The sequence below is a fragment of the Copidosoma floridanum genome, unplaced genomic scaffold, assembly GCF_036245765.1.
Source record: "Copidosoma floridanum isolate Cflo_tuat_1 unplaced genomic scaffold, Cflo_Japanese_pri ptg000007l, whole genome shotgun sequence".
NCBI classification, from domain to species: Eukaryota; Metazoa; Arthropoda; class Insecta; order Hymenoptera; family Encyrtidae; genus Copidosoma; species Copidosoma floridanum.
Window position 1 is genome coordinate 13724795 of NW_028321884.1, and position 20443 is coordinate 13745237.

At 36.8% G+C, this 20443-nt stretch overlaps 1 protein-coding gene across 1 annotated transcript; it reads left to right on the forward strand.

Annotated features, from left to right (window-relative positions):
• The first annotated feature begins 13958 nt into the window (after positions 1–13958).
• LOC106643761 (uncharacterized) lies at positions 13959–20238 on the forward strand. The gene is made up of 7 exons (XM_089589100.1): positions 13959–14248; positions 14870–15071; positions 15130–15359; positions 15421–15851; positions 15959–16337; positions 16990–17765; positions 20123–20238. Exons 1-7 carry the CDS (start codon positions 14166–14168, stop codon positions 20236–20238), a joined length of 2217 nt encoding a protein of 738 aa, XP_089445226.1. The 5' UTR covers positions 13959–14165.
• The last annotated feature ends 205 nt before the right edge of the window (positions 20239–20443 follow it).

Genomic DNA, 20443 nt, shown 5'->3' on the forward strand with positions numbered 1-20443 from the left:
GGTTGTGGCGTCAACGCTAATATCTTCTAATGTGAAACACATATCGCGTTGTGGAGTACACAATGAGACATGTTTGACATAATTCTTAGTTGTAGTTTGGAACATTTGTACAAGAGTGGATTCACAAAATAAATTCTTTTGCATACGTTGTTAAACCACCTTGTACCGATCATTTTCCTTGCTTGTATCGATCAAATAACACATACAACTTTCCCATCGAAATATTAAGATGAATTTTGAAGAACAAAAATTTAATATTCAAGCGACGAAATTTTGTGGTATGTAATTAAAAAATTACTGCAAAAACAGAGAAGTATTTGTTGTCCCCCACCATGAATCACCAATGAACCCATCACACAAGTTCTGCTCATTCCAAAGTCTCGGCCGAGTAAACAAAAAAAAAACTTGGACTAAGTATTGAGAATTTTTAATACACAATTCTGACATAATGTACAGATAATATCGGTGAAAATATTGTTTCTCAATCATTTTTTCTGTATTCTAATTTTCCAATGAATATACGTAGGAAGGACTGACGCCTAGATCACGAGCTTATTCTTCGTCTAAACATTTCCCTTGGCAGCTGAAACCCCGTTTAATTTATTTTTTCGTGGGTCTCCGTAATTTTGAGCCAGCCTGTATACCTCATACTCGAAGGAAGTGAGTTTTTTAAGAATCGAGTCAAAAAGACAGAAAAGAAGCATGTATATACGTATAGTAGCAAAATTCAAGGAGAGAGAGCGAGAGAGAGGAAACATAATAAGGGTGGAAGATGCGTGAGGACGCCCTTCTTCTTCAGAGAGCTTTAGTTCTCAACGACCTTCCATACACACACACAAACACGCACGCGTAGATGCAGCGTTGCACCCCGGGTTGCATGCAACTTGCAGTCGCGCGAGGGAGGTGGGAGAATTTCCGCCCCTCCCAGTCTGTCTAGACGATCTCCTACTCTGCCCTGTGTTCCACGACCCTCGTCTCGCCAGCACCCAGCTATATAAGCTCAGCCAAGGCTCCTCATCTCGTTCCACACACCTCCAGTCTCCCTTTTTTTTTCTCCCCGCCTCTGCTCCCCAATGCACTTTCCCCTTTCTCGTGCACGCGCTTGCATCGAGGTACAGTCTCGACTTTAGTTCCTACCGTGGGTGCACCAATGGGTGGGGGAGAGGGTAACTTGAATATGGCTGCACGCCGAACTGGAATGTATACGTATATGTACGGGTCTCGGTGCTTTTTGCGTGCACATAACGCATCAAACGTCGTGGCCACACCTGCACAATGTGTGCACACTTGGTAACTGCTGCCCCCAAACGTCAGAAGTACCTTGGTTTTGGTGCGAGTTTTTTTTTTGAAAGTTTGACGCCTTCATTGCAGCTGTTTTTCGTACAAATGAGTTTTTCGTAAAAATCAGTAGCCGTGAGGGTGGCATAACTTATTTTTTCGATACAATCATCTTAGGCGCCCGTATGATTCCACAAACTTTCGAACAAATGCAAACTCACCCTACCGAGTTACGGCAAAAATCCGTCGCTGTATGTATTTCTGTTACAGCACTACAGTATCCGCAACCACTGGCGCATACATCCGAACGTGTACATATACATGGGTACCTGCAATCAGAACCTTCGAGGTACAGCTGAAAATTAGTGTTTACTTGCACGCGCCTTTCCCTTTACTCCCGCCACAGAGTAAAAGCGACTAGTGGGCGGCGTTACCCTTTCAAAGGATACGTATGGCGCCCAAAATTGGATTCCGAATTGCTGCAGCGTTACCAACGTGGGTGCTTGGAAAACTCGCTGGCCGGAAATTCGGGACTAGGTACCGTGTGGCAGAAGACCGGCCGAGGCTGATGGATCGGTGGTGTGTGCAGCTGCTCCGTGTGCATGTATAGGTACAAGGCGTAACTCGCGTGCGGGCTGGTTCGACGATGAAACTAGTTTTCGGAGGATGATTAGAAAATGGTATTGGAGGTGAATACCCCCCCCCCCTTTGACCTTAATCTGCGAAAGTTATTATAGCAGCAAACGGGCAAGTGAGGCTCTTTTAAAAAAAATCTACTGCTAATTATAGTGGGCACAAAGTTAACAGTATATGTTTTTAGTTTTATACTACCAATACGGGTTTGTGTATGTATATTACATTTAACATAGTTAAAAAAATTTGTAGATAATAATTTTTTCAATTAGTGTACATGTGAACGAATAATTGAGTAATAATAAGTATCCCTAACCGAAAAATTTTCGAGTTATTTGTGGAAATTCATGTATGATGCGATTTTCAATTTTGTGATAATAAAGTGCTGTTGTCACAAATGTGTAATAGTTAAAAAAAAATTTATTTCTTACCCCTAGGATGAATTTAATTCTATGATTGATGATTGACTTTTATAATAATCACTGGTAATTGTAATAATTATAAATAAAAATTACATTAAAAACTCTAGTACTTCCGAATGAGATAATTTTAACAAATTCAAAAAGCTGATTACAGGTTCATCATCACAATGTGGGTACACTAAATGTACCTTTAAATAGATAATTGAATTGTTATAGCATTCATAACCATTGTTATTTTGGCACCAACTGCCGTTTAGGAATCCACTTCAAGAAATATCCACGAAATGACCCAAGTGGCGTTCAATAGGATGGAAAAAAAAAAAAATTTAACAATCACCCATGAAATTCCCAACAGATGACCCCTTTGCGAGATCGATTAAAAAACCATACACCAACTCTCAGCCCCAAAGCGCTTATAGTACCACGAGTGCACTCGATAGCCACACCCGTTTATTTTCCGATTCGACGAGAGGCCTTACACGTTACATCGGCTCTCGTTCTCGACTCCTCCTGCGTGGTGAAGTTTTCCCAGCTGAAAAACCGATAGCATCCAGGAAAAGCGTATTAGAGCTATGTACCATTGAACACCCATCGAAGCTCCAGAGAAAATACAGATACACCCATTCCCGGCTATGCGATTCAAAACGTTGAAAGCGAGCGCATAAAACACGTTTTTACTCGGCAATTAGAGCGTCACTCGAAAAATCCCCAGCTCAATTGCTCGAAAAATTTCCAAGGAGCTAAAGTCCTTCCCTTCCCTGTAATTACAATACACATATGCATATATATATATCTGAGCCTCGTATAGCGCCACGAATTATTCATCAAAGGGGCTGCTGTTTTGTCCGGCCACGCCTTTTTTTCCTTCATTCCTCGCTGCCACGGCGATAAGGAAGAATTATGACGCTCAGATAAGCCTCGGATTTCGCGTACGGGACGCAGAGCTGGACAATTTTGCTTCAACTTGTCGTCCATGCACACATCTGTGGGTACAATCAAGAAGAGTTGAATTACGATCGCTTTGATGCATTATTCGATGCGCGATAAGTGGTCCTTGTTGATTCGTCTATTATTGTTTAGCTACAGCTTTTACTGATTCTGTACCCTTATCCTCCTAATTAACGATGATTTTTATGAATTCCAATTTTATCAGACGCTCTTTTCGTGCTGTCATCACTTATGGATTCGTTTTTTAATTTTTTCTTCTTTGTTGTAAGATTGTTGTCTTGTATTGCCTTGAGAAACTGAAAAAATGTACTGACAACCCCATACATCGACAAACGTATTTACTTTTTACCCGTCCGAAGCCACAAGTTACGTAAGACTACTTTTCAAACAATTTTGGAGGTAATTGCAGTTAGATGGAATGATAAAATAAATTGTTGAAATTAAACATGATTTAATTCACGTAAAATTTAATGCTTTTTAACAATAATTATTACTTGCAATTGTTTCATTCAATATAACTGTTGTAGTCTTTAAGCCTCTTAATTCATTTGCAGTTCCAATTCATTGACGTGATAAAGTACAATATTTTACTTCACTATGTTGTATCTTTGTTAACATTTTGATATTCTTATAGTCTTGCTATGGTCTTGTGCTCAAATAAGAAGGAAAAATTATTGAACCAAAAATATTTAATATCAGGTTTTACGATTGCATATCTTACGAACGTATTGTTATGTTAAAAAAATTTGTCGATACACTTATAGTAAACAAGTGTCATGGCTATATTTGATTGAAAAAAAAACTATACAAGTGTGTAAATTATATGAACACGAGTTAGAAATTAAAACCAGGTGTACACTAAGTTTTTTTTTTATTCTACGTGCGATAAAGTACATTGTTTCATATTTTTAGTTCTATTTATATTTTGACAGGTTAAAATTATTCTTTCAATGAGATTTAACTGAGTTTATTTAAAACTACACATATCATGACTTGAATATCGTAAAAATTTTATCTTATTATTAATGATAGTCACGTAACTATGGATTTGATTGTACATTTTATGACGTAATCGGTTATATTCCTGAGAAAAACTGGTGTGCATTGTCATTGTAAAAGATTCCAGAACATTTTTTAACCCTACGTCTAACTTAGAGGATTTGATGTTATTTAGTATATATAAAGAGTCATCCTACGTATACGATTAAGCCAGTTCAAGTTAATAAAAAAAACAACCATTAGTTAGTGTCAATACTTATGAGCATCGTAGCGGTAACTTTTTTTCACACAAAGAAGCTAATTTTACTCATAAGCCAAAGTACTTTCCATCAAGCTCGCCTCATCGCCCGATACGTCAAGCTTGATAACCTCATGATGTTCCGTAATTTGATGAATTTCAAATTTTTATTTTCTCATCGACGCCCTTTCAAATCACTATGGACTGAAACTTCACGCGCGAAAAGTTTTTCCAGCCACGTCAAGCATATTTCTTTTGATGCCATCAAGCGTAAGCTCGCATCAGCCGCATTGACACAACGATAACAGCACCGAAAGCCACAGTGTCGTGTACAGCTGGATGAAAAATTACACCTGGCAACTCGTGGCTAAAATCGATTTTAGCTCCTTTTTCCATACCAGCTATTTTATCGCCTGTTTGTCAGTTCCCGAAGAAAAAATGAATGTTTCACTCGCTCCGAGTTGGCGAATGAAAGGCGAGAGCGGCTATTTCCATTCGTCGTCTCTTCCACTCAAGAAATTAAAAATAAACTGTTTGTATCTTATATGCGATATTTTTTTTAATCTACGTCGTGCAGAGATAAACGAAGTACATATTTAAATGTTCAAATGCAAAGTTCGATGAGGCTTAAAACTAGAATTATTAGTTCACAGTAAAACTAACGAACTCCAAAACCATTACAAGTTTTATAATAAAAATCAGCATGAAAGCACAGGTCTGTTGATAAAATTAAGAAAGCAATGAGCTTATGTTGAAGTGAATGGTGAGGTTTCAACTGTAATCATACTATGAAATAATAGTCCACATCTGGAAATGTGAGTGTAGATAAAGACGTTTTTCATGTTACATCTGTAGTGAGAAAAATATCATTTCAGAACTAATAACCGAAGCAAAATGCATTGTTTTCAGCATGTCCTAGATCTGACAAAATATAAAATATTTTACAACAAATCATTAATTTATCGATATCATGTCAAAATTCTCTTTCCCGTTGATTCTTGCCAGTTCATGTGACTCTCATACCACGTGCATATAGTTAACAAAAAAATTAAACTAAAATACGATTACCTCAATAAATTGTAGAAAGTATTTAATATCAGTATTGGAGTGTTTTAAAATATAATGCACGCCCATCACTGATGTCTTTAATTTAGTCATGAAATTCAAACGAATATCACCGAGAGGTAACGTGGAAATCATTTTCACAGCTAATTACTACCTATGCCAGCACAATATCGTTTGAGCAGAGCATGTATACAGTGCTCTCACACACACGGCAGTCGTTTCGACGGCAGCACTCCGGCTATTAACAACGTCACGGCCAACAATTAGTCTTACGTAACGACTGTTGGTGTAACAATTTCAGCCAAATAAGTACAAGTAATTCTAGGAGCACCGTAATGCCGCATCAATTGACGACGCAGGATACATAACTCACGCGATAAGATGGTGTTGTTGGGCCGATGATCGAGTACGTACGCGCTGGTACCAGTGGCTGGCAATTAAGTGCTTGGAAAAATTAATGGACGGCGAATAAGAAGCAGCGACAACGGGGTCGGCTCCGAGTAGCAATTTTACTACCAGTGACAGCTTCCCGGCGATCCTCATGTTTTTTCATGCTAGACAGTTGGTTGTTGCTACTACGTGAATTGCTTACAACCGTACGAAATACATTGTGATTAGTATCTCCGATGTAATTGGTTCATGTATGGTCAAACTGTTTTTGGAAGAAGTTTAAAATAAACGTTTCTTTTTTTTTTCAATGTTACCGTAACAATTTTATTAGCTTAACTCTACTGGTAGTAGTGGCATTCCTAGTTTTACTTCATTTCCAACTACTATTACACTAAATATCTCCCATAGTTGTCACTACGAAATTTAAAAAAATAAATACATCGAATTAGCTGCTTTTTCAAGCCAAATTTAAATCATTTGATAAACTTTTTATGTGCACGTCTCACATGATGAACTGGGAATTATCACATAATCTTACACGTTAACAAACTTTCATAGTAAAGAAAATTAATTAATAATAATAAAGTGAAGAAAATCTATCCATACTGTTTGTAAAGTTCGATCAACAAAATAATCCATATACCAATGCTCTTATGGTAAACAGAATATGAGAGTACCATGTAAGTGACACTCATAACTCCGTGAAAGAAAAAATATGTCGAGATAAACGGCAAACGAAATGAAAAACCTCGTAAACGCGTACAAAGGCGGAAAAACAACAGCTTGCGGGGATCTGCACCAGTGGCGCATGTATACCTTCTTACGTGCCGAGCTGTTATATTGCAGGTTCATCGTCGTCATTTCGATTACAGTTTTATGAACAATGAAGTCGAGAACAAGGGGGGGGGGGGCAGTCGGCTCAACGCGGAAAGCAAAAGAGAAGAAGAAGAAGAAGCGCAAGAAGAGATATTCACGCGCCATAAAGTCTCAAGAGCTGTGCGTATCTTCCGCCTCCAAGCAGCTTTGGAAGCTTTTTCCTTTCCCTTCATATGGTATATCTTTGCGCCGTATAATGGCTCAGAGGAAATGAAAACGAACGACGTTGTGGTGCACTGCTACTGTTATTGCCGTGGACAGGAAGGATACACCTGCTCTTTTTCGCCCCTCCTTGCGGCTCTTGAGCGTCGAGTTTAGCGACCCTGTGCTTTATTCCGTTGAAACGAGTGTTTGCCTTTACTTACTGCTTACAACATTGAATACAATATCATCCAGCTTTCATTGATGACAATTGAGGCTTGGAATTTTTCTTTTCATAATATCCCTACTCTGGAGAAGTAAATTAATTAAGTGAATAATAGCCACGAGTTTTTTTTAATAATCTTGAAAGATGATGTAACAATTATCCTATGTATAATCCCTTGATTTATTTTGTATTCACGTAACAGCACAATCATATGTTGTGATCTTCTAATATTGTTCTTCATATCGTTTTTATTTTCCCTTATATTTTATTATTAATAGATGGTTATGTGTGTTACCATTGAAACCCAACATTAATTAGTTCTGATTTTAAGCGTGCATCAGTAAGATCTTAAAATTGTTTAGACGAATTTTAAATGTCGATTCCTTAACAAGATGACGTATGTCAAAGCTAAATTAGTCAATGCTTTCATGATAAGGGCACTTCTAAATTACTTCATCTTAATACTTCACGTGATCCGTCCAGATCAACATAATATCAATTAAAGAGACTCCCATATATAACCTTTTAATTACTCAAGACACAAACACACACACGTTTCCCAACTGTTACAGTTATCGTGATAATTCTACTCTCATCCAAATGCTCTAATGGCAAAGTTAGAACGGTACATAATCAGCTATCACTTTACACATCAGTATGGATGCCTGGACTCACAAACCCAAGATCCATGTACCCTGTATGTTTGTTTGTGTACACATTATACCACGGCCCTCTAAAATATACTCTGGAATTTCTAGCAGTATAAACAAAACGTTGGCTAGTAGTCCTGGGCTATATAGGTACTAAGTAATCCAGGCTAATAGCATCTGGTATAGGAAATACACACTGCAAGGATGTTGTGGCATGTGCGAACAACTTCGAACACATGTTACTAGATTGAAGCTCGAGTGAGGCCGTCCTGAAATGATTTCCTGTTCACTCTTCCTTCACTTCTCTGATTCTTACCATATTTGGTATACCAATATGGTCTGTTTTCTTAATGTAGAAACTTTCTAATTTATCAAATAAGTTTCTTTCGATTGTTAGCTTATTGTTTGTAATACTGTAGAACAGTTGATGAAGTTTATTGACATTTAAGGGTATACTTCAGCATGAAATGACATGATATCATACTTATGTTGAATTCACCGAGTCAAGATAAATATATAAATAAAAAAAAAACTGAAGGATTTTTATGAAAACTAGTAATGATGAGGGATGCTTAGTTTTTAGGATTAGGAAAAGGGCGTAAGATTCTCAACTTGCTTGGTTAAAATCCATCTCCTTCTTTCATTGTCTCTTAAGGAACAAAACACTTTCCCTGGATTTCTATTTATCTGTCCTCATATATCAAACGCTAATACAAGATTCTTAACAAACTAGAAGGATTTAATAATTAACTAATCTGTTTTAGAGTAATGTACCTTGTTACTTTAATGTCTTTTGTTTATTAACATAAAAAAGTATAACCTTACTTCAAACAGACATAAATTATCAGATGTAGTTTGTAATTAATTCACTACATACAAATCGTCAAAAACTTTTCGAGAGAAATAATATTCGTTAAAATTCAAGTCAGGTCGTTAGCAAATGAACAACCTTTTTTTCTGATACCTTGTTCTCCTAGTCTTCTGTATACAAACACTTTATTGATGAGTAGTTAATAAACTAGCGGTTGACCACATTTGAACCTACGTATATCAATAGATAGTAAATAAGGAATCCTTATCCCAAGTATCTTCTCCATCAGTACGTTTTGATGCATTCACCAACCGAAACAATCATCTCAGCAGATGATTTGCGAAACAACAAGTCGTATACTTGTCACCTCCTTTACTCCAACCCTAGTTAAGCAAACGAAGTCCTTATCAGTGACGTCCGGCCACTGCTGTTCGGTCATTACGTCGTCACGTACATGCATACGTAAACGCGTGTACACAATACGTGTCTACGTACACAGCTTACTGCAGCAGTAATTGCAACACTGGTGGCAACGTCTTCCTGTATTCACGAACCGTAACCGTACGTCAAGTTGCATCGAAGGGACAAACGGGCATCGATCGATAATGCGATGATAGCGCCTTGGATCGGTGCTGAGTGCTCTGATACCCATTCTCCTCTGCCCCTTTGGTGATTTGGGCAATTATTGGATAGGAGATAGTACACGTTTATTAGTATATATCCGTGTTAGGTAAATTAATGTTAAAAATATACATTGATCACGTTAGTTATCGAATCTGTTATCTCAGATAGAAAAACATTAATTTTTGCTTCAGAAATGATACGGATAATGGGTGGATCAATTTTCGTTTCAATACAACAAATTTATGTTTAATTTTTTATTATTAAAACAGTAAAAGTAACATAATAGAAATGTTTTTTTAAACACTAGAAAAATTTTTATTAAAGACTATTTACATTTATGACCTGGTATCCACATTTGACGCTGTATAGCTGACAAAACGATCAATTACAAAAATAAATGCCAGAAATCGTCAGTAAGTTGTAATAACTTTTGGGTATAACAATAAAACCGTTCGTTTGTTTTTAGCTCTAGCTCACATTATTACATTTTATATCGTGTATATATACACACATATATATATATTACCTGTAGTGAAAGGCACACGTTTGCATGTGTGTCTACGTAATTATGTCGATATGTCCAAAACATTATGAGGTAGATAAATTTAATTTTAGAATCGCATTTTTTCTTGTAGCATAGTGTCCGGATTCAAAAGCCCATCATTTGTTAGTAGTCACTATATTCTCTTTGATTTGACCGATTCAGTTCGTAATTTATTCCATCCAGGTACGATGAGTATATGGTAAGTAGACAAGTGGTATAAACAAATACATAGTATTTGGTAGAAATTACGGTTTAACTGACTTGGTCGTAACTCGTTGTTATTTCATGACAGATTCAAAAGAAGCTGTGATTTCAAGTTCAAAGTTACATAAGACTCCAATTTTTGTTGATTCTAAACTTACACTTGAGTGTAAATGGCCCGTAATTTACGACTTAATCACTGATATCTTCTAACTTGATGTTAAATTAATTACAACTACTTCCACTCTGACTTTTGGTTCCCCAAACTTTATGATTTTTTTGGAAATTCACATCATTGAGTACACACAACCACTTGAATCTTCGCAGAGTCGTCTCTGCACCATGTGGGTAAGGATAGACGGGGTATGTTGTACCACGTAAAAGAAAAAACGGGATCGTTGTCGGCGTGGTACACCTACATAATACCCACGGATTCCATGCTTCAGCGTCAACACCCACACACCAGGCGCGATTATACGACGACAACGATAACCACGCCGACATTGTCAAATGTCAATGACTCGAATGACTCTATACCAACCGAAGTAGATCTGCCGCACGCGGCTGCAGCTTGGAAAATCGATTCACAGCTATAGACATGTTGCATTACCTGTTCACTCGCGCAGTTTTGTCATCTTTTCTTTCGCTCGAGGAGGTTTTGTCATGCATTACGTGCTGGAAGAGCGTATTTTGTACTCACCAGGAGGGTAAGAGTACATTTCCACTTGACTAGGCTTCCGTGATTATTTGTAGAATTATCTTCAAATCCTGATTCAATAGTTTTTACTCTGTGCAAATGTTAGTTTAAATAAAGATTGCTATTTTAATGTAAGCCTTTCACCTTATTGAATTCCTTGCACTTTTGAGTAAGTAAAATGAGTTAAAGACAAGATTCGTCCTTGTGTATGGCTTGGGTATTTTAGTAAGTTAAAACATTTTTAAAAAGGAAATAAAGAATCTTGACTTTTCCAGAAGTTTTCCCGATAGAAATTTTTTTTTTCCTCTACCCTCTGGCTGGTTTACTTTGACGCATATTTAAAAAAAATGCAGCATAGCAAAGTACAATCAAATTCAACTCGAACAATTTCACTGCGTAGACATACAACAGCTTTGCCCCGTAGTTGTCCCATCATCGTACTTCTGCGTGCGTGTAATATCTTGTTTGTTACCTCCCGAGAACGACAAGTAGGTACATAGATAGACGCGTGTGAGTGTCAGGTTCTGATGCTACAGTGCGGCAAATCAGTTGAGTAATGCGGCTGATGGAAGCTTGTCTGCTTATCTGATGCGTGTTTAGGCGAGTTTCGAGCTGGAACGGCAAACACGTGCCTGTTCTGTTACTCTGAAAATACGTGCGCTTGACTCGAGTTGCATTTTCAATGATATTTTCTTTTCTGGCTCTCTCACTCTCTGTCCATTAATTTTGTGCTTTACACATCCTAAATGAAAACCATGCAACATAACGGTTTTACGATCTCTTTATCCAGGCACTCTTTTTATTCCAACCACTTTATGGATTAATTAGCTGAACTCTCAACTAATTAGTAATAGTGCAGAGAGAGTTAAACGAGAAAACAGATCTTGTTTAACAACAATTGTTTAGCCTAGATTGCTAATATTGTACGGTATGGTCGTTATCTATAAATATGACAAGGTATAAAACAAGAGATGATACATATAGTACAAAACTGTGTTAGTACCTTTTGTACAGATATCGTCACTTGGAAGATTATATTTAGAATTCAGAACAAAAGTTACGCTCTCAAGTTTAATGAAAAAAAAGTGCTCAGATTTCAAGGGTTCTCCCTTTGTATCAACAGTATTGGTTGTGGCATAAAAACACAACCTCTCCAATGCAATACACTTTCTGCAGCTGGGCTCTGTGTATAATATTTTTTTGTTATTCCATTCGTAGTGGTTTCGTTTAATTTCCAGTCCAACTGATGTAGAAATTCTATCATTTCCGTTCTCATAACTATTTTTTTAGAGTACCTTAATTTTCTTACGTCCATCTACTCCCAGAATCGAAAAAATTTCCAATTAACGCGGAGTTTCTACCGCAAACATTTCAAACTAGTTATACATCGCTTCATCGTTTCATCTGAAAATCCTTGCATTCCGCTAAAAGAACGAGTAACAATTTCAAGAATTCGAGTAGCACGTGGTGAAGAAGAAATTCGTGACAAGCCACATTGGCAACTGTTCACGTGCAAATTACGGAAGAAAGCAATGGATCAGAGCTATTTGCTCCCCATAAATAGTTTCAATGAATTTTCAAAGGCGACACGCACCGGTATTCCGACCCTCGGCCCGCACGCATGACCAAACGCAATATTCCCTTTCGACTGTATCAGATTCCGCGCATCGCAGCGTCCGCTCTGGGATGGTACATACACATAAATGATATACATTGGGATGGTTGTTCCGGAGTAGTGGCCCTGCAGGTTGTGAAATGTCGATTCGAAGATGGTTTGATAGTAGCAGCTCTTTTGGTACTAGAAATACGTAAAATGTTCTTATGAACTTGAAACAAGTGAATGTAGATAAATAGTGCAACATTTTTCAAAATAAAAGTAAAAAAGATGTCCCACACTTTGAAAAAAAAGATAACAAGCTTGTACGAAATCGGAAAGTTAATGATACGTTTTTCTCAATGAGAACTTGAACATAAATACAAAATAAAATTTCAAAGAAATAGGGCTTCGAGGTTGATCTTATGATCGTAGATAGGTAGTTATTATCTACGTTAAAATTTTATAAAGAAGAGCTTGTTTTTAATAATTAATGATGAACCTTAGCAACTAATCTGAATTTCATGAAAATAAAGAAAGTCCTGAAATTGTTTAGTTTACTCGTAGGTATTTTAATTAAATTTGTGGTTAACAATGTGTTTTAGATGAAAAAGACACAACATGAGTAAAAAATCCTTGCACTACTAAAGTTCTTACAAACCATCGTATGGTCTCATCGAAAATGCAGTTTTCACCCTAGATTTTGCAAAGTCCAACCTAGTGTGTCTTCTTTTTCCAAACTTTCCGCTTTGACCTACATAACAGCTCGAAAAGAGCAATAAATTATACACGACTGAAAGGCTGTAAGACCTGCTCCCAGACCCAGTAAAATCGAGGGCGCAAGCTCGCAAGCATCGAATATACGATTTATTACCAAGTATAAAATGCAGCTACTTGTGCTGCATTATGCGCGACTGAGAACGCACGTCTTGGGCGTTAACCGCTCATATTACCTTTCTTACATTCAACGCAAGTCTCGCGCTAACTTTTCTCCTCCCTTCTAGACTTCGAAACTCACCACAACTGCAGCGTTTCTGCAAAGTTACGATTCTTTTATCATATTTTTCCTTGAATCTTGCCACATGTATCTTACAAGGTTGAGCTTTATCGGCTCACTCCCGAGAAATATATCTATGCTTTGCAAGCATGAGAAACAATTTAAGCGAGTTTAAATGCGCGAAGGTGCTCTCGAAACTCGAGTTAGCGAGTTACTCTTGGAAATATTTATGCTACTTGAAATGATTTATCACCAAATTTCTTCTGCAGGGTAAGCGTGCATTATTAAGTGCTACTTGATTTTATTTTTTCCAATATTAGACGGAAATACATGCATAATTCAGTTCTCACTGTCATGTGGAAAGTCAGCAAATGGTTCATTCCTTTAGAAGTTGTAAAGAGTTCTTAGAATTGTTTATGTATTTATTATTTAGGTATTACTTTTGCAACATTTAAAAAGTTCGATAATTCCCTGGTGATTGCAGCAGTAAGACAGCATTCAGCTACCAACATGTACGTCTAACGCACACACACCACAAAAAGTCAATGACAAAGTGATTATCGTTAATGAGATTGTTGTTCTTATCGTTACCACGTATTTTCTAAAAAAAAAGTTCCCACTACAGTGGTAGCACTGTTCTTCCTTGGTGATACAGTCACTATACTCTTGAGACATCATTGGCAATAATTATTAAATACAAGATAAACGTTTAGACAGTAAAATCTGCAGGATATTTCTTGTTGTATTTCTAGCTGCCAATATAGTTTGGGTTCTTGACTGAACTTTCACTGTGATTATATTGAAGCAAGAAAAATTAAAGAAATAATAAAAATGGCGGACAGTGAAAACAAAATGGATCTCCACAAAGCAGTTCATGCAGGCAATGTCGAAGTGGCCCAAAAAATTCTTCAAAGGTAAGAATCATTGATAATAGTACATCATTACGTAGCAAGTGCAAAAAGTAGTTATATGATTCACTGTGCAGTCATCGTAGTACAGTAGTTTCGACTGTGGTTCTTGTAACTCGGGGGCTTGGTAACAGGTGCTTACGAGTACCGACTCGGCCATTACTACTTACGTCACACTTCTGGGATAGTAACTTTTTGTAGGCGAATTTCTGATCGTGATCCCAATTGTTCGGAAAACAAGTTGAATAAGATGTTCCCTTTGTTGATGTGTAAGCGATTGATTCGCAATAAATATAAGGCGATGTTGTAGTATGATAATGACGATGACACGTACGTGCAGAGTAACACAACAATTCAGAACTCCACAATCCACGCACTTCATCCGAATAATTGTAAAATACGTATGTAAAAATAATGATTACCCGCATGACTGTGATAATTAATTGTTACTACGGGTGCAACAAATTCATCCAAGTGTGCTTTCGATCACCCATCTCTACGTAATTCTATGCCCGAAGTAACAACTTCAAGCATCAGTGAGCTAAATGAGAACCTTTCACCCAATGCTTTATTCAAATACTGCTTGTACAAAAAAAGATTTCCTACATTTTATTATTGATTTCTTAGTTGTCCCTCTTTAGTCGAAGAATGGAATTGCGAGTTGAGGACGCCTCTGCACGTTGTCTATGACAACGTCTACTATTACAATCTCGCCCAAGCTGACGACAGACTGCCCGTGATAAAACTGTTCATCGACCATGGGGCGGATTTGAACGCACAAGGGCCTTTCTGTGAAACGATACTGCACATTGCAGTCTCAAAACAGCAGGTATGTCTTGTTTTCATGAACTATATGTACGAAAATACCAACATTGATGAATCGACAGACAAACGGAGTCAAGCTTCTCCTGGAGGGTGGGGCCGATCCCAACATCATGGATCGGCGTAACAGAACCGCACTGCATCACGCGGCGCGAACAAACCTTGTTGGGATCGTAGAACTGCTGTTGGGCCACAAAGCCGACCCCACCTTGGCTGATCAGTACGATGAGACGCCGTTAGATGTTGCCGTTGCAAAATTACATTTTGATTGTACGAAGAGGCTCATTGAATCTGGGTAGGACATTGATATTTGCCACAATTTTCCTTTATTTAACACAAATTTTGATACTTTACAGCGGAAAGTGCAAAAATATCTACAATAGCCTACTGAAAGCATGTATCACCTCTTTGGCGTCGAGGAGCCCGCAGAATAAGCAATTTATTGAGTACGTGCTGAGTAACGCACACAATATCGCCTCGTGCAAATTTTCATTGGAAGCTCTTTTTTACTATGCAAGGTTTGAAAAGCATCACTGCTACAATGCCAAATGCTTGATATTTTTAATATTGCACGAACGAGGTGTTTTTTTTAATGATGGAATGGCTGACACGGATCTCCATCAAGTCGTTCGTAGCGGGAATAACACGCAAATCGAAGCTTTACTGAAAAAAGGAGAAAACATTGACGCCAGGAATAGATACGGTGAGACGCCATTACACTCGGTTTTAAGGTTACGAAGATTGGATGACAAGTTCGACGAGATTTCTGGGCTACTAGCCAAGTATGGTAAATTAAACTTGGTTCTTTTTTTTCCTTCATTGATGTGATGAAAATGAGTCTTTCGTTAACTTTGTCACATGAAGTGAGGAATAATAGTGAAATTCTATTTTCAGGATCGAATCATCGTGCACAGAACGATTTTAACGAAACATCGTTTTTTATGGCTGCAAAAATGTACGATTTGAACACAGTGAATCTGATGTTGGCCAAAGCGACAGGATTCAAAGCGACAACGTTAGACTACACGGTCGCAGGAGCGATGCCTTGGATACACATGCCCTGCAATGGTAACGAAAGTAAGCTGTATGATTTAATCGTATCTATGGCTTTGGGTTACGAGCACGTGGTTGATCGTTTACTCGATATGGATTACATGGATGATGTGAGAAAAAACTATCCCCAAGACGTCAACAAAGCGCTTTTGACAGCCATCGAGTCCAGCAAGTACAAAATCGTCAAAATGCTCCTCGAGGCTGGGTTTCGAGCTGACAGGTTTGTTACTTAATGACAAATGTATTGTATACTTAAGTTAGTTCTTTCATGACTCCTGAGTCATAAGTGCAACTATTAACTTGATACTTATAAACGCTTCTTAAATTTCAAACAAATTTTTGTAAATATCGTTTATTAAGTCAAATTAAGCACTGATTCAAAGTTTTAGATCATGATATCCGCTATAAAAGTTCGTAGGAATGATTATGTAAAATTTACGCTTAGCTTCGAAATACCAGCAGTTGATTCTTACTTATATGCTTTCAACATAGGACACGAAAATGTATGCCTGTATTTATTTCAATACCTTTTGATTAAGTCCATGAACATTTATATTTCAAGATGGCAGTATAGTTAGAATTTCGTAAGCTTTATTGTATCAGTTTTTTACTTGATTATGTTCAGTAAATAAATAACTAGGCTACAACTTTCAGTAAAAAAATGCTTAGTTGCCATAAGAGCACATGCTTAGAATTTAATTTTCTTGCGTTTGTATTCGTCAGCCTACTCTGAAATTTTGAAGGGTAGTGTGTCGTTACTTAGTAAATGACTCCTCAAGGTTTCATGTTACTCTGTTCATAATCGTTTCATGAAAGAACCACCACAGTAAAAAACAAATATCGACTGATCACTCATTTTTCTCACTTTGCAGTCGGTTCAGCGCAAGCATATCTCGTTTTTCGATCGAGGAATGTACTAGTAGTGACATCAAAGTGGCGTGCTTGTTGTGGGAGTTTAACGACAGCGCAACTGTAGTTCGAGCAATGATGGACGCGTTTAATGACTTGATCCAAAGGAAGTTACACGTAAGCAACTTTACACGCCTGTTGATTTTTTACTATGCAATTGACTTGCGTATGAACAAATTACACACGGTCTCACTTCCGGTGAAGAGACTCTCTGTGAACGATAGAAAAATATCGCTGGTTCTCAACGATTGTAACAGGACGCTCGATAGATTGAAGCAAGTCAAAGTTGGCAACATGTCCATCTTCGACGTGATGACTACACCGTTGGAATTGCTTGTGCAATCGTTGAATAATAATGACAATAAATTCCATTTTCTCTCAAGGTTTTATTCGTCGCTTGAGAAGGGAAACAAACTCAGGTATTTTGATTATGCCATAAAAACACGGATCGAGCTCGTGATAGAGCAGAGAAAGTTGTTTCATCCCGTAAAAAATTGTCTGGACGAAGCTCTTGGTGGTATCCTTGCACAAATTAATTACAAAAATCTACCAGATCATGTAATGTGGAAAATTTCTTCTCAGCTCAACGTGAGAGATTTGAATAAAATAGCTCAGTCTCTACGAAAGACCACACTTTTGGGCAGATGGGGTGGATACTTCATTCATGACTATTGTTGCAAAGTCGATGATATTTTTTATTCGTTTTTTGATGATTCAAATCCCATAAAACAAAAATTGTGTTTCACAATACTTTTAATATTAATTTTTATACTTATTTTACTATTAATTCGTTTTTTTTACAGTAGTTAAAAATTGTACTCTAACATGGCTTTGTTGATTGTAAGAGAAATAAAGTTCCAATTTTTAAGATACGCATTAATGATTTTGAATATAATGTCTCAGTGTGCATGCCTTAGTCCTGCCTGTAATGAGGAACAAATTTTTCTAGCTATTTAAAAAAATTTTTTTTTCTAGATCGCAGCTCTTTGGACTATTTCTTTTAAGTATAGTTAATAAAGAAGCACACTGTCATAAGATCAAAAGTTGTTTTAACCACATATTTTTAGTTGACAAATTCAGATGAAATGGTACGTACATATATAGTTCTTCATAAAATTTTTATAGTTAGTTGGGACCCCAACGTAAACCCTTGACCTTCCCTTCCTCTTATATTCTATACAGCCCTTTTTACAAATCGTATGTCTTTTTATTAATAACTTGTATTGAAAGAAATGTTTTTCTAATATTTCAAAAACTTTACCATTCCCACTCCCTTTTCTATAATAGTTTTTTGAAGCTTTCAAGATAGACAGCTAATGAAAGAATTTAACTTTTTAAATTTCTAGATTACTTCCAGTAGGTATAATTAGTCAAAACATTTTTTTTCAATTTGTGTTAAAACAACCAATGTAAATTGATTTCTTGAAAATTTTTGGCGTATAATTCAAATTCTCTGATGTTTGAAATTTTTTTAAATTTTATAAAAAATCCTTGGTTGAGTTGTAACACTTGTAACATGGAAAGATTTTTTTAATAAGCTCCAAATAATTTTATTATTTTGAATTTTTACAGATTGTTAAAGCTGGTAGAACATGTCCAAGAAAATAAAAACTGCCATTATCGGCATTTTTCTGCATTATTACCACAACAAATAACATTAAAGTTATAAAAGGCTCCGCAAAATCAATATTAAAAACCTATTTCCAGTAGAGGTCTTGTAGAGCTTTTAGTTATAATTATAATGCAGAAAAATGCCAAAAATACAAGTGTTTTACTGTCTTAAACATGTTGCATCACATATAAAAATATTAAAACCTCATAGTTGTAGAAAAAGATTAATGTTTTGTAAAAAAAATTTTTTCTTACACCATTGGAAAAAAGATTTTTTCTAGAATTTTTTTAAAACTTAGACTAGATTTCAAAATTTGGTTTGGCACCAAAAATTAAAAAAAAATTTTTTATATTTGTTAGTTATAGAAGTACACTTCTGACCATTTTTAAAACCGTGTTTTGCTTTTTAAGATTTGGCATAAGAACACGAATTTGTACAACTATTAAATCCACGAAGGTTAAGGGTTGGTCTTACTAGGGTGGAATTTGCTTAGGATACTTGATAATTTTTTTATCGATCAGCCAAAAGATAACAAAAATGGTAAATAATTTTTTAAATTTAAAAATACGTAGTCACAACTGTACAGTGTTACCTAATTTATACTTGAGAAGTCTGAATAGATGAAACGTAAAAATACATTAGTTTTTCATCATTTCATAGATAAAAATATTGATTTTTTATTAAATTGTAGACATAAATATTAAGCACTTTTATATCTAAATGTGTAAGGAAATAAAAAAAAAATTTTTTTAGATAACTTCATGTGGTTTTTTTTACTAAAAATCTTGATTTATTTATTGCTACTAAAAATTATTGTAATAAAAATTTTAGCATCAAAATGAGCACAAAAAATAGGGAAAGTTTTCTTTCGGTCCAACTTACAGTTACGCGTAACGTGACGCCGTAAAAAATGGACAATAAATTCTATATTTATATCATGAAAGCGATTTTCTCTGTTGAAAAGTTAGCTGAAAATCGTCGATTCACATCATACGTCCTATCAGTCGTCTCTTTTTACTCACTTCGAAATCCATTCCCAATTGTAAAGCTCGTGAGCTATTCTTTTTTTTTCTCTTTACTAAAAAATTCACAATTCACGCTCTTTGATACCGTATGGAAGAGAGACAAAAAGAGCGACTAGAGGAGGAGAAGGGGAGCGCGGATGCGCGGTTTTGTACGGCGAAAAGGCACGTTTCCACAACGGAGCCCCTGTCGACGACGTGTCTTTATTGCGGCAAACAATCGCTCGGCACGTCGAGCTCTCTCGCCCTTCCCGAGAGGTGTTAATTGTCAGATGACAGCGGAGCAGCCCCGCGATGAGACCCCGCGTGCACGTGCAACTTTTTTCCCCCCCTTTTCCCTTCCATCCCCCAACCAGTAGCGTTTCAGCCGAGCGTAAGTTTTTTTACATCCCTCCTCCTGCTCCCGTCCTTGTTTTCCCGTTTGTTTTTACGTTCTGGTTATCGCGCTTTTTTTTTTTTTAGGGTCCATGGGAGTACAAGCAACAGTTTCGTTGTTTTCCGCGAGCTTCGAATTGCCGTGCTGTGATTTCAGGGCTGGCAAGCTCGTTCGCTCGCATCGTTGCTGCTGCCGTTCGTAAGCGCGAAGGGAAGCTGTGGCGCTTCGTGTTTTTAAACGCGTGGAGCCGTGTGAGTGTGGGGGGGGCGATTGCATGAGCGAGTGTTGGAAAATAAAGGTTACACGGGGGAAGCTTTGAAACTGATGCCATTATTGTTAGGCTTATGAATAGAGTAGCGTACAAAGGTTTGAAAAAATTGAAAAAACGATTTCTGTGTTTTTTTTTT